Source organism: Carcharodon carcharias, chromosome 6 (assembly GCF_017639515.1).
Source record: "Carcharodon carcharias isolate sCarCar2 chromosome 6, sCarCar2.pri, whole genome shotgun sequence".
Classification (NCBI taxonomy): Eukaryota; Metazoa; Chordata; class Chondrichthyes; order Lamniformes; family Lamnidae; genus Carcharodon; species Carcharodon carcharias.
The window spans coordinates 173,444,179-173,458,809 of record NC_054472.1 but is presented as its reverse complement, the minus strand read 5'-3'; the positions used below and the strand labels follow the sequence as shown (position 1 = coordinate 173,458,809).

The 14,631-nt window shown below is 44.4% G+C and overlaps 1 protein-coding gene across 1 annotated transcript in view; it reads left to right on the top strand.

Annotated features, from left to right (window-relative positions):
- The window catches only part of LOC121279061 (piezo-type mechanosensitive ion channel component 2-like), a 1,076,252-nt gene that overhangs the window by 809,705 nt on the left and 251,916 nt on the right, over nt 1-14,631 (top strand). The window contains exons 20-21 of the mRNA XM_041189919.1: nt 10,639-10,802; nt 13,217-13,393. Coding sequence (XP_041045853.1) covers nt 10,639-10,802; nt 13,217-13,393 — 341 coding nt within the window. The remainder of the gene's footprint in view (nt 1-10,638; nt 10,803-13,216; nt 13,394-14,631) is intronic.

Here is a 14,631-nt window from a genome sequence, read left to right as displayed (position 1 = left end):
TGGGAGTTCTAGTCCAGGATTCTCTTAAGGTTAACTTGTAGCTTCAGTCAGTAGTTAGTAAGGCAAATGCAATGTTGGCATTTATTTCAAGAGGACAAGAATATAAAAGCAGTGATGTGCTGCTGAGGATTTATAATGCTCTGGTCAGACCACATTTAGAATATTGTGAGCAATTTTGGGCCCCATATCTCAAGAAGGATGTGCTGGCCCTAGAGAGGGCCCCGAGGGGGTTCACGAGAATGATCCCAGGAATGAAAGGCTTAACATATGAGGAACGATTCAGGACTCTGGGTCTATGCTCCATGGAGTTTAGAAGGATGAGGGGGGATCTGATTGAAATTTACAGAATACTGAAAGGCCTGGATAGAGTGGAGGTGGGAAAGTAGGTTTCATTAGTAGGACCCGAGAGCACAGCCTCAGAGTAAAAGGAAGGCCTTTTAGAACAGAGATGAGGAGAAATTTCTTTAGCCAGAGAGTGGTGAATCTATGGAATTCATTGCCACAGAAGGCTGCGGAGGCCAGGTCATTGAGTATATTTAAGACCGAGATAGATAGGTTCTTGACTGGTAAGGGGATCAAATGTTACGGGGAGAAGGCGGGAGAATGGGGTAGAGTAACTTATCAGCCATGATTGAATGGCGGAGCAGACTCGATGGGCCGAATGGCCTAATTTCTGCTCCTCTGTCTTATGGTCTTATAGATCGATACAGGTTTAACCTTAATTCCTTTCTTTTCAATTCTACCCCTCTAAGTAAATTCTAGTGTTTGCTTTGCTTTTTTATGGGCCTACTAAACTGCGGCACAATTTCACTGCTTAGTATATTTGTGCTCTGAAATCCTTAGGATTGTATTTTCAATCAGGGGTTAGTTGGGAACCGGAAATGGGGGCTACCTCTAGGTCCCAGCCCTGGATGGCAACCTTTAAGCAGGCCTATGGGGATTTTCAAATCCTCAGCCAATTAAGGCCAGGGAGTGGGCTCATTTTCCAATCAGGGGTTGCAGGTGGGCCAATAGGAAGCCCTCCAATAACTCAGTGAGTGGCAGCCCCACTGGCTGCATGGGAGCTGCTGATCTGTAGATGGAGGCTTCAAGAAACAGGCCAAGGTAAGTTTATTTTTACTTTTTAAAAACTACAGCTGCCTGGCCATGATATTGAAAGGGCAAGCTCTCCAGGGCGTAATCAGCTGTGTTGTGGCCTGGTGGCCATTATGGGTCTGTGAGGGGTCGGTCAAGTGATCTGTCACATAGATCTGATTTAAGCCAACTTGGGATGTCTGCGCTACTAATTGGAGAACCCAGACTGTGCAGAAACTACACTTAGTAGGCCCTATAATTAAATTTAATTGACCTCAATTGGCTCAGGGTCAGGATTGTGGCGGCGACCTGGCATGATTGCTGTTGGTACCAAATTGTATGCCAATACACCTCCAATCTGGACCCCAAATCCTTTTAAAAAATCCCAGCCACTTTTAATGATTGGTGTATTTGTACTCCAAAGTCCATTTCTTTTACTTTCCCACCTAGATTTGCACCTTCCAAATAATAAGTAACCTCCTTTTCCTTCCTCCCAAAATGTATGACCTCACATTTACCTGTAATGAACTTCATTTGGCAAATATTTCTCCATTCTGCAACTTTATTAATGTTCTGTTGTAATTTGTTGCAGTTCTCCTCAGTATTGAATATTATATTTGGATTTCCAAAAGGCATTCGATAAGGTACCACACAAAATACTTAATAAGATAAGAACCCATGGTGTTGGGGTAGTATATTAGCATGGATAGAGGACTGGCTAACTAATAGAAGAGAAATGTTGGAATACAGGGGGCATTTTCAGGATGGCAACCTGTGGGGTGCCACAGGGATCAGTGCTGGGGCCACAATTATTTACAACATATATTTATGACTTGGATGAGAGAAGTGAATGTACTATCGCCAAGTTTGTGGATGACACAAAAATAGGTGGGAAGGCAATTGGTAAGGAAGACACAAAGAGTGGACAGAGGGATATAGACAGGTTAAGTGAGTGGGCAAAAATGTGGCAAATGGAATATAATGTGGGAAAGTGTGAGGTTGTGCATTTTGGCAGGAAGAATAGAGGAGCTGAATATTATTTAAATGGAGAAAAACTATAGAAAGCTACAGCAAAGAGGGATTTGGGGGTCCTTGTGCATGAATCCCAAAAAGCTAGCATACAAGTTCAGCAGGTAATAGGTAAGACAAATGGAATGTTGGCCTTTATTTCAAAGGGAACAGAGTATGAAAATAGGGAAGTCTTGCTAAAACTATACAAGGCACTAGTTAGACCACACCTAGAATACTGTGAACAGTTTTGGTTCCCTTATCTAAGGAAAGATAAACTGGCATTGGAGGCAGTCCAGAGAAGGTTCACTAGGTTGATCCCAGGGATGGAGGGATTTTCTTATGAGGAGAGGTTGAGTTGGTTGGGCCTGTACTCATTGGAGTTTAGAAGAATGAGAGGCGACCTTATTGAAACATATAAGATTCTTAGGGGGCTTGACAAGATAGATGCTGAGAGATTGTTTCCCCTTGTGGGTGAGTCTAGGACCAGAGGGCATAATCTCAGAGTAAGGGGGTGCCCATTTAAAACAGAAATGAGGAGGAATTTCATCTTTTGGAGGGTAGTCAATCTGTGGAATTCTTTACCACAGAAGGCTGTAAAGGCTGGTTCGTTAAGTATTCAAGGCTGAGATTGACAGATTTTTAATCAGTAAGGGAATTAAGGGTTATGGGGAAAAGGCAGGAGAGTGGAGTTGAGGATTATCAGAGCAGCCACGATCTCATTGAATGGCGGAGCAGACTCGATGGGCCAAATGACCTACTTGTGCTCCTACATGTTATGGTCTTAAGGTCTTCCCCCAAATTTGATATCACCTGCCAATTTCAAAATTATTCCTCTGATTTCAAAGTCCAAATCCTTTCTGTAAATTGTGAGCAGCAGTGGTCCCAGCTCTGATCCTTGTGGATCGCCACCTCCAACCTTCTGCTACTCTGAATAACTATCTTTTACTCCCGCTCTTTGGGCGGTATTGAATGGAGGTGACAGGGATTTCACCCACTGGCTAGAAAGCTGTCTAGAGCCCTGTGTCACCTCTTTTCAGGAAGGCCTGCCAGATTAAGTACCAGTCAGACACTTAACTGGCCAACAGTGGGCATTCCCCAGGATCACAGACCCAGAGGGAAGAAGTCCTGCCTGCCAAGAGCTCCCAGCCAATCAAAGGCAGGCAGCTCTCCATTGATCAGCAGCACCACCAGAGAGGTGGTGGCTGCTGCCAGTACTACACGTGCCCAAGGCATTGGATTGCCATGCATCCAGGCTCAGGTGAGTGATGGCAGGAGAGCGTTCAAAGAGTGGGGGTCATGAAGGGCAGGTGGGTGACTCTCAGCTAGCACCTTCCTTCCCGATGCTGGGACCCTCGATTTGTCTTTGAAATGAGGGATTCTCCAGGAATCCGCAAGCAGCTCAAAGGGGTTTACTTTTCGGTTTTTCCACATGATGAGTCCCCCTCCTGCCACTGGGTGAATACTAGCAGTGGCAGGATGAGGCCCTTAAGTGGGCATTAAGGGACTTAAGTGCACTTAAGGGACTATATTGGCAGCGGGTCATGAAGGCCTTCCATGAGTCTCCCTGCCATGGACTTAATTGAGGTAGTGGCAGGAAGGCTGTGGGGTCCCTAGCCAATACCCTCCCACCTGATTAAATGCCCCGACCAACAAGCTTGCCACGGGGTGGTCATTAAATTCTGCCCTCTGTTTTTGTCTTAAAACCAGCTAACATTCCATTCTGCCACCTGCCCCTTGACTCCACATTCTCTGACCCTATTCATTCGTCTATTATGGGGGCCCTTTGAAAATCTAGATAGGTCGCATCCACTACATTACCATTGTCTACTCTCTCTGTTACTTCCTCTAAAGTTCAATAAGGTTGGTCAAACAAGATTTTCCCTTTTAAAATCTATGCTGACTATTCATTATTGTATTTTTCATTTCTAGTTGCTCTATTCTCTCCTTTAGTAAGGATTCCAATATTTTTCCTACTACTGATGTTAAGCTGAATGATTTATAACTCCCTGGACATGTTCTTTACCCCGTCTTCAATATAGGAATTACATTCATTATCTGCAAGTTCTCTGGCAGTAAACCTTTTTCTAACAAATTATTAAATGTGTAGTAATGCCTCTACTATCTCTTCCCTAGATGTTTTTAAAATGTGTAGATTCAATACATTTTTAAAATATTTGAAGTGCACTTATCTCATTGCTCATCTCATCATTCAATTTCACGTCTACCTGTTCTATTGCAGTGTTAAATACTGAAGTGAAATAATCATTTAATATTTCTGCCATATCATTACCTATGGTTTTATCCTGTCTATCCCTTAATCGTTCTATTACCATCAGTGTTCCTTTTTTGATTGATGTGCTGTTTTACTATTTTGTTTTCTGTTCCTTGATAATTTGATGTCACAGTTCCTCTTTGCCTTCCTAATTGCTTTTTGACTTATCTCCTAAGATCTTCATATTTTTCCTGATCATGCACTCCTCTAGTATCTATGTCTTTAATGTATGCCTTTTTCCTAACCCTCAGTTGTTTCCTTATGACTTTATTTATCCATGGAGTCTGGAGTCTATTGTTTGGTATGTTCTTTCTTTTTAGCTGAATATATATTTTCCTGGGCTCTGTTAAACACTGTTTTAAATGTTTTCCATTGTTGTTCTACATCATTGTTTGCCAATATTGTTGTCATTATTACTTTCTCAAGTTCAGTTCTCAGTCTCTCAAAATCACCTTTTCTCCAATCCATTAACCTGGCTTTCATCATACTTATGTCCTTCCTATCATCATCTTATCATGTTATAATCACTATTGCCTGGGTGTTCACCAACTTTTACTTCTCTTATCTGCTCTGGTTCATTTCTGATTACTAGATCCAAAAGACAATCTTCTCTTGTTGAGCATTATACATACTGAGTTAGGAAGGTGTCATATACATCTTATAGGTACTCCATTCTCTTTATCCCCTTTACCTACCACTTCTGTCCAATTAGTATCAAAGTACTTGAAATCCCCATGATTATTATTCTATGCTTTTCACTCAATCCCCTAATTTGCATACCTTCCTCCACCTTCCTTCCACTATTCTGTGGTCTGGAAACTATACCTATTCATGTGATTGATCCTTTATTAACTTTTATCTATATCCAGATGGATTCTATTTTTCTCATGCTGATAGCTGTTTCTCTTTTCTAAATGTATTATACCCTACAGTATTATATTTAATACTTTAATTCCATGCTATATTTTTCTGCAGCCATGTCTCAGTAATCTCTATTCTGGGCTGAATTTTTGCTCTCGGATCGAGAGCACAGAGTCCCAACTTCACAAGCCCAACTCAGAAGGAAGGTGTCCCAGATGTTCCAATTTTCATTCTGGCAGATGTATGGCTGCTAATGGGACTTGGGCCTGCCACCCACAGAAAGAGTGCAGATGCAGTCACAGGGGCTCCCAGGGTGAAGCTGGGGTGTGTGAAAGGTCCCCCTTGGTGTTCCAGGACTTGTAAGAGAGTGAATAAAACTAAAAACATCTATCTAACCCTCAACCTTCACCTCATACACACTCCCTATGTCCCATCCAAACCAACACATGCCACCTCATGCTCCCACCCACCTCCTTATGGCTCCTCATACTCTCCATGTCAACCTATGCCCCTCTATCCAACCCCATAGCTTTTCATACCCTCCATACCAAGCTATGCCCTTCTACCCGCCACCATGACCCCTCCATGCCAACTTATACCGCTCTACCCACACTCATGGTCTCTTATACCAACTATGCCAACTTAATGCCAACTCATGGCATACCTTGTCTCCATCCATCACCCTTTTTTAACCCCCCATGCCAACTCACCCAGCATCCGCCATGGGCAGACCTCAGGAGACATGCTGAGATGAAATAAAATGAAGTCCTAAGGGCAGAATTTTATGTTGCCCCACCAGTGGGTTTGTAGGTGGGGGGAGACCTTAAAATTTCTTGAAGGCCTTCCCACCAGGACGCCACCTGCTCCCCCCTTTCTGCAATTTTATGCTGGGTTGGCCGAGGCTTAAGCTGGTCCACTCACCTTTGCTTCAATTGAGGCCCTTAAGGCGTCAATTATTGGCCACTTAAGGGCAGTTTTCCACCCAGTTTCAATTTTCAGGCTGGTGGGAGAAGTTCAGGGGTGGGGGGAAAGCCCGAAAATTAATGAGGGTCAATGCAGTGCTTATGCTCCACAGGGACTCCACAACAGACATCATGGCACGCATTCCCCCATTCCCGACCGTCTCCACCGATCTCACACGCAAAGGGTAAAATTCTGCTCCAGATTTTTTTTATTTGTTCATGAGACGAGGGCATCACTGGCAAGTCCAGCATTTATTACCCATCTCTAATTACTCTTGAGAAGGTGGTGATAGCTGCCTTCTATAACTGCTGTGTTACGTGTGGTGTGGGTAGATTCACAGTGCTGTTAGGGGAAAGCTGGTAATCCTTTGAAGCAGAGTAAGGGAGTTCCAGGATTTTAACCCAGTTATAGTGACAGTATGACGATATATTTCCAAGTCAGGATGGTATGTGACTTGGATTCTAAATGAACTCTGACTTTTATTGGCAGGTTGCAAGTATTATAGAGGCTGAGGATGATGAAACTTCCAGCATAAGCTTGCCCTTCCACCGATCCTTCCCTCTGCCAAAATGGAATATTTTTTGGGTTAACCCCAACCAAGCCATGTTAGAAACAGCTGGCATGACCTGAGACCCAGAGTTTCAAGACCCACCTGACATTCCCCAACTCCCACATGGGGCTGAATTTTCTGGTTGGCAGAGTGGTGGGGGAGGGGAGGGGAGGCGGAGCAGGAGCGGGAGATCAGGTCCGCGCCACCATTTTACATGGGCGGGCCAATTAGAGCCTACCCAGCATGATGCGTGACTCATGAGGATAGTGGGAGTGGGCAGGCGGCGGTGGGAGTGCACTGTCCGCTGGGTCCAATGGTGACCTGGCAGCCTGGTTATATAAAGGCTGCTCACGATGGCAAGTGGACGGGCTCACCAGAGTAGGCCAGTCCGGAGGGTAGGCCAGCGGAGCAGGCCAGGCTGGAGGGTAGGGCAGTGGGACAGGCCAGGCCGGAGGGGGGTGGGTGGCAGTGTGCCCCTTGTTTTTCGGATGACTGCCTTGCTGCCCTCCTCGAGGAGGTGCTGGTTCACCAGGATGGGAGGAGGAGGCCCCCCACATGACTAAACGTGCATGAGAGGAGGTGGTGGAGGTGGTGAGCTCCTGCGATGTGGTGCGGCACACCTGGATCCAGTGTGCAAGCGCTTCAATGACTTGTTGCATACTCTGACGGGTGAGTACCATGTTGGCATTGGTCATTTAACGCAGCAGGTCGGCTTACCCCCCTGCTTCCCACCCCCCTCCCCGCCAAGTCTGAATGTGGTGACAGCATTGAAGGTATTTGTCCTTTGCTGGGTGGGCAAGCAGATACCGCCCGTGCTGAGGTCAGCCTGAGAGGTTAATGAAGAGATGTGTCCTCCATGGAGAGAGTGGCGACTTGCATGGAGAGCTTCCTCCTGGAGACACGTCAGGGCTTCCTGGGGATGCGCTCTGACCGGCAAGCCCTCACATGGGCGTTGACCTTAGCTGGTCATTGCCAGTGTAGGAGATGGTGTGGGGACCAAGTTTCCCAGTGCCCATCCATCCATGGTAAGCAGGGAGGTTTGAAGCAATCTCACGTTGGCGCAGCAGCTGCCTGGCATCTCTGCGGGCACCCCTCAGGGTGCTCCGGATGAGGGCGGCAGCTCCTCTGCCCCTTTCCCAGTGACCGTAGCATCTGGTGAGGCTGCGATGACCGGGGAGATGCCAGCTGTGGAACTGGCAGCTCCCTCCCAGGTGGGGCCAGCACTGGCCCCACAGGCCAGAGGACGACTGCCAAGGTCATCGAGGCCAACAGGACAGCAAAGTCAGCAAGCTGTCTCAGATTCCACCCCGAGCGGTGGGGCAGCACCAAGACTTAGCACCCAGAAACGTAAAAATAAGGCATCTTAGGCACACCATTGGTTTTTCAATGCTTTTATGTTGGCCCAAGATGAGATCCTTATGATTTGTTTTGATTTGTAACACTATTGTCTTTTTTTTTGGAATAAGTTGGTTTACTTGACCTATTAAATTCAGATATGTCACCATGGCTGAGACTGCCTCTTTTCTTCTGCATGTGTATGGTTTCCAAAACTGTAATGATTGCTTTGTTGGACATTCAGCTTTATTAACAAGGCCCTTCATGACTGTTCCTAACCTGGCAGATTTTGCATTTAGGTGTCGAGTATCGAGCCCACAGCCCAGGCTTGTCCTACTGGTCTGTTTGTGGTGTGCTAGCTGAAGGTTCGATGGATTAAAGCCTCCTGGGTGTCCCTGCCTCCCTGAAGTATGCCCGGGTCAGTGCCTACTGCCCCCTCAGCATTTCCCTGTGCACGTTCATCCTCGGACTCACTGCTGGACTCATCGTCTGCAGCCACAGCCACTTCATCAACTCTTTATCATCCACTGCGTCCCCCTTTCCAGCACAAGGTTGTGGAGAGCGCAACATGCAACCACTACCACCGAGACATGATCTGGGGGATACTGGAGTGCGTCCCCTGAGCGCTCCAGGCATCGGAAGGGTATCTTGAGAAGACCGATGGTTCTCTCCACCACAGCCAATAGGAGGCTCCTATTATACCGCTGGTCAGCTTCTGTTCTTGGATGACGGAGAGGCGTCATGCGCCACCTTCTGAGGGGTTAGCTCTTGTCACCCAGCAGGCATCCATCAAGCCGGGCTGGAGCACTGAAGAGCCCCGGCATCTGGGAGTGTCAGACGATGTAGGCGTCTTGGGAGCTGCCTGGATAACTTGCACAGACTTGTAGAATCAGCACCCTGTGATCACACACAATCTGCATGTTCATGAAGTGGAAGCCCTTCCTGTTGATGAAGGCACTGGGCTCACCTGCTGGCACCTTGATGGCCACATGTGTGCAGTCTATTGTACCCTGGACGCAGGGGAAGCCAGCATTGGCTGCAAAACCTCTAGCTCACTGTGTCTGGCTTGCCTGGTCCCAACAGTAGTGGATGAAGGTCAATGCATGCCTGAACAGAGTGTAACTTGCTTGACACACATGTGGACAGCTGATTGGGAGACACTGCAAAGATCACCCACCGACCCCTGGAAGGAGCCAGAGGCATAGAGGTTGAGGGCAGCTGTGATCTTCAGAGCCACTGACATGGGGTGTCCACCCACACAGTTAAAGTAGATCTCAGGCCCTATAATCTGACAGATATAGTTGACTGTCTCCCTTGAGAGATGGAGCCTCCTTCGGCACTGCATCTCAGACATATTGAGGTAGCTGCTTCGCCGCCTGTTTACCCTGGCAGCAGGATAGTGGCGTCTTCTGCAGCCCCTTCTGCCTTGGAACACCTCTTGGCCCTGCACTCCTTGTGCCTGCGCCTGTCCTCCCAAAGGTGGCTCACCTGGAGATTGAACGTGCACTCCTGGCCTCCTCCCCCTTCTAGCCCTCCCCTCCTCCTCAGAGAAGCTGCCTCCAGTGAACAGTTCAGCTCCCATTCCCAGGCTAAGGGAAGGCTTCCAGAAACCTGCAGGCCCAGAAAAGATTACTCACTGCAGAGTGCTGACCTGAAGGTTAAGAGTCCAGAAAAAGCAGGTGGTATGTGTTTTGAAGTATTGCAGATCACACAGACAAGTTTCAAAAACTTTCAAAAATTAATACTTGACTGTGCACACTCACGACCCCAGTGAGCTCTCTTATACCCGCCCATTGATGAGTTTAATACAAATGTGTCCTATCCGTCTGCTTGTTACACCCGTGCGCCAATCTGAAAATTGCATGGGTGCTGAAAAATTGGCATGGATTGGTGAGTCAAGGGCCTTAAGTGGCCTGTTAATTAATGGCGGGCGCGCGCTGGACATCATCGCACACCCACCCAGCGAAATATTGCAATGGCGCACGATGACATCGGGACACTCACCTGACGTCACCGCGCGTCATTTTATGCGCAGACGTGTGGGGCCTGCCCCCACACGTCAACGGGAAAATTCTGCCTATGAAGTGTGCGCTCTGGCCCTAAGGAAATTCGAGACTGCTGTTTTTTATTTGCCATCAGAGGAAATAAATTATTTTAATATTTTACTTAATCTGAGGCATCACTGTGCCACACACTATTCCCCAGATAAATATAGGGGGGGAGTCATATAGAGGGCAGTTCATTTCCGAAGAAGAGTCATATTAGTCTCAAAATGTTAACTCTGGTTCTCTCTCCAGAGATGCTGCCAGACCTGCTGAGATTTTCCAGCACTTTCTGTTTTTGTTATAGAGGGAGAGTCCTTAGCTTCAGGCTTCTAATAACATCTGCAATGATTCTTTCTCCAATTTTCCTTCCTTTTTTAGAAGTGTCTTAACCGGACTTTTGTGATTGGAATTCACATTCTAGTGTTCTGTGGTTTAAGTTGAAGCTAATTGCTGAATTGATTCAGCTGCGTTACATCGATGCTCTGAACATGGTTAATTAAATAGTTTTCTTTTATCTTTCTGTTTAGAAGAAAAGACAAATAAGTGGCATTTGGTAATTGACCGACTAACAGTGCTATTCCTGAAATTTATGGAGACTTTCCACAAACTGCAAGTTATGGCTTGGTGGATCTTGGAGCTACACATAATCAAAATTATATCATTTTACATCATTTGGATTACATTGAAAGAGGTCAGTGTAACAGCAAAATGACCATTTTCACAAAGTCTGCATGGCTTTTGCATCCCTCTGTGTCACTCAAGAGCATAATAATTTTCCAGTCATTTATGTACTGCACAGAATCAGCATTCAATTGTTCCCTTTCCATTTTACTATGAAATTCATGAAACAGCAATTTAACTTGCACATGAAACTGTAATTCTTTTAAGCACAAAAGGAGGCCATTTGGTCTATCCTGTCTGTGCTGGTTCTTTGCTGGAGCAATCCATATCTAATCACACTGTCTTGTATCCAAAATTTTAACATATGCTATCATTTCACTGTAGAAATTTATCTTCAGCTGATAGAGGCACATTGTCAGTCCTGTGCTCCCACTGGCAAGCTATACTGGCAGAAGGGTTGGAGCTAAAATGTTGGGACAGAGTTTGCTCTAGCAAGGTATCTAATTGCACTTGTCATTAGTTAGTCTTGTTCACATACCCTTTTGCTCCACCAAAAATTGTCCACGAAGTTGCTGAAATGGCAGGTCGATAACAGTGCTGCGAGGCAAACTGGGCACCTGGGACCTGGTGAATGGGAAACCAACAGGTTATTTCCTTAACCAATCCAATTGAGAAATAAATAATGGAAGAATTGAGAAGGAAGGTGAATTAGAAGTGGTGAAATCAGTGTGAAATTAAAGGAGGGAAAGAAAGATTGGATCAAGGGAGTGAAAGTAAAAGTAAGAAAAATTTAAAGATGTAATATCTGACAATTTTAAAATGTACACAAAAATTTAAAAACCTGAAAGGAGGAGACTCCACACTTGGGATATTTAATTTTCAATGCCAAATGGGTGATTGGCAGTTATCACACATTAAAAGGGTACTTATGCTATTAATTATCCATCTTAAGTATCTGCAGCAAGTTTAGTTTGTACCTATCACACTTTTTTTTTATTTGTTTATGTGATGTGGGTGTCACTAAGGTCAGTATTTGTTGCCCATCCCTTATTGTCATTGAGAAGGCTTGGTGATGAGCTGCCACCTTGAATATGATTGAGTGACTTGTTTGGCCATTTCATAGGAAATCATAAAGGGTAGCAGGTGTTTGGAACTCTCTTCCGTAAACAGCAATTGATGTTAAATTAGTTGGTAATTTTAAAACTTAGATCGATGAGTTTTTGTTAAGCAAGGGCATTAAGGAATATGGAGTTAGGTCACAGATTAATCATGATCTCACAGATTAATCATGATCTCACTGAATGATGGAACAGGCTTGAGAAACCAAATGGCATACTCCTGTTTTTGGTTTCCTACATATAGGCTAGAATGGATAAGGCCAACAGATTTCCTTCCCTAAAGTGGACCAAATAGGTTTTTGCAACAATCCAATCGTTTCATCATCACCAATACTGATAACAGCTTTTTATTCCAGATTTTTACTTAATTAATGGAACTTAAATTCCCTAGCTTTCATAGTGGTATTTGAACTTATATCTCTGGATACTACATAACCACTATGTGATTGTACTTCGCAACATTTAATACTGAGGCAGAAAAGAAAGGCTGTTTTTGCAAAACTAATGATGGAGCAGCACAACCCAAACAGAAACTTTAGGATAAAAACAAAAACAGAATTACCTGGAAAAACTCAGCAGGTCTGGCTGCATCGGCAGAGAAGAAAAGAGTTGACGTTTCGAGTCCTCATGACCCTTCCACAGAACTGAAGTGCTGCCAGACCTGCTGAGTTTTTCCAGGTAATTCTGTTTTTGTTTTGGATTTCCAGCATCCGCAGTTTTTTGTTTTTATATTTAGAAACTTTAGGATATTCATCTTATATTGTGCAAGGTGGGGTGGGGGCGATGGCATAGTGGTATTGACGCTGGACTCATAATCCAGAGACCCAGGGTAATGCTTTGGGAACCTGGGTTTGAATCCTGGAATCCTGCCACGGCAGATGGTGGAATTTGAATTCAATAAAATTCTGGAAATAAAAGTCTAATGATAACCATGAAACCATTGTCAATTGCTATAAAAACCTATCTGGTTGCTAATGTCCTTTAGGGAAGGAAATTTGCTGTCCTCATCTGGACTGGCCTACATGTGACTCAAGACCCACAGCAATGTGGTTGACTCTTAAATGCCCTCTGAACTAGAGCAGTTAGGGATAGGCAACAAATGCTGGCCTAGTGAATTTTTAAAAATCTGATCTCCTGTACCATTTGTGCATAAATAACAGAAAGTGCCATTAGCCTCACTGCTATTTTGACAAGGCAGCAAATTCTGGCCCAACATCCCTATCTTCAGTGCAGATTCCCTATATGAATAACCGCCTTGCTGAGATAACAATATAATGGCTTCTCCTCTCATGAGGTCATCAAATTAACTTGCTTCTAAACTCAGCAGTAAATGTGCAAGACTGATATAAGTGTACTTCTTCTGCAGGTTTCCGTGTTGAATTACGTTTTCTTAATTTCATGGGCCTTTGCTTTGCCTTATGTAAAATTACGTCCATTGGCATCAAGTGTCTGCACAGTCATGACCTGTATAATCATTGTGTGTAAAATGTTATACCAACTGTCTTCTGTTCAGCCTTCAAACTACTCTTCTAACTGTACAGTTGTGAGTATATAATTTAAATAATTTTCCATTTGTGTTCCTATAATTTCAAGTGCTGACTACTTGCCAGGAATATGAGTTTATAATTATAAGATATTACACAGAGAGCCTAAGCTATAGCCTGATGTATGTGCATTTCCTTCACTTATTTTATTTGAAATGGACCCTTGAAAGCAGCATTGTTAAAATAATATATAACAACGAGCAGTAATTAATATTGTTGTTACATTGTCTTTCATAGATGACAACAATAAATGAGATATCAGAGTTCTGAGAAATAGCTTTTCGACATGTTGATAGCCCCCGGGATGGTTATTATATGCTCTGTAGTTTGGCTTGGTGTACTCCCACCCCTGATATTCCCTTCCAGTCTGAATTGAGGCATAGTGTGACAAGACTGAAGAAGGCACAAGGAGCAAGTGAGAACTCCAGTCATTATTAAAATCTGTCAGATTATCAGCATGTTCTTCCATCGAGACTAAAGTGAAAAGTGCTAGGAATATGAACATACGAAATAAACAGCAAGTAAAAGACCAGCTGGTCCTTCAGCTTGTCTTGCACCATGATTGCCAAATCATTAGCTAAATATTTCATCATGACTCCTGAACGAAAGTATGAGATCATTTGGAAGAATTAGAAAGGTAGAAGCTCACACCACAGAAGGAGATCTTTCAACTTTGTGCTGACTCTTCTTTAGAACAATCCAGACCCAATCTCAACACTCTTTCCCGCTCCCCCCACCCCCCACCAACCCCCCGGCCCCCCATATTCCTTATCTTCCTCTGCTTCAGGTAGTGATTATCTTTTCTTCCCTAAAGGTATGTAATGGACCTGTCTCATTGGAAATACATATTAGTACATGTTTATGAATCTGTCACTTTTATCTTTCTATTTTTTGTGGAACATTTTGGAATATATATATATGTATATATATATATATACACATATATTTGTGTTCTGTAAGATATAAAGCAGAATTTTAACTGCCAATGTGGGTGGGTTTTGGTGCTGGCAGGGGACGGGGGTCATTAAATCTCTAAAAAGAGACGTCTGGTCGGGAACATCTGGTTTGATCCAGGTGGCTTTGTAGATGGGTAGAAGCCATGTCCAAACAACCGATCAGCTATTAATTTAACCCAGCATTCAGGCTTTAATAGCTAGTGTGCAATTTTTTCAAGTTCTCTGCAACTCACCAGGGTCAACCAGGCAAGTGCACAGTGGGTAGTGCTTCTTCAGTGAAA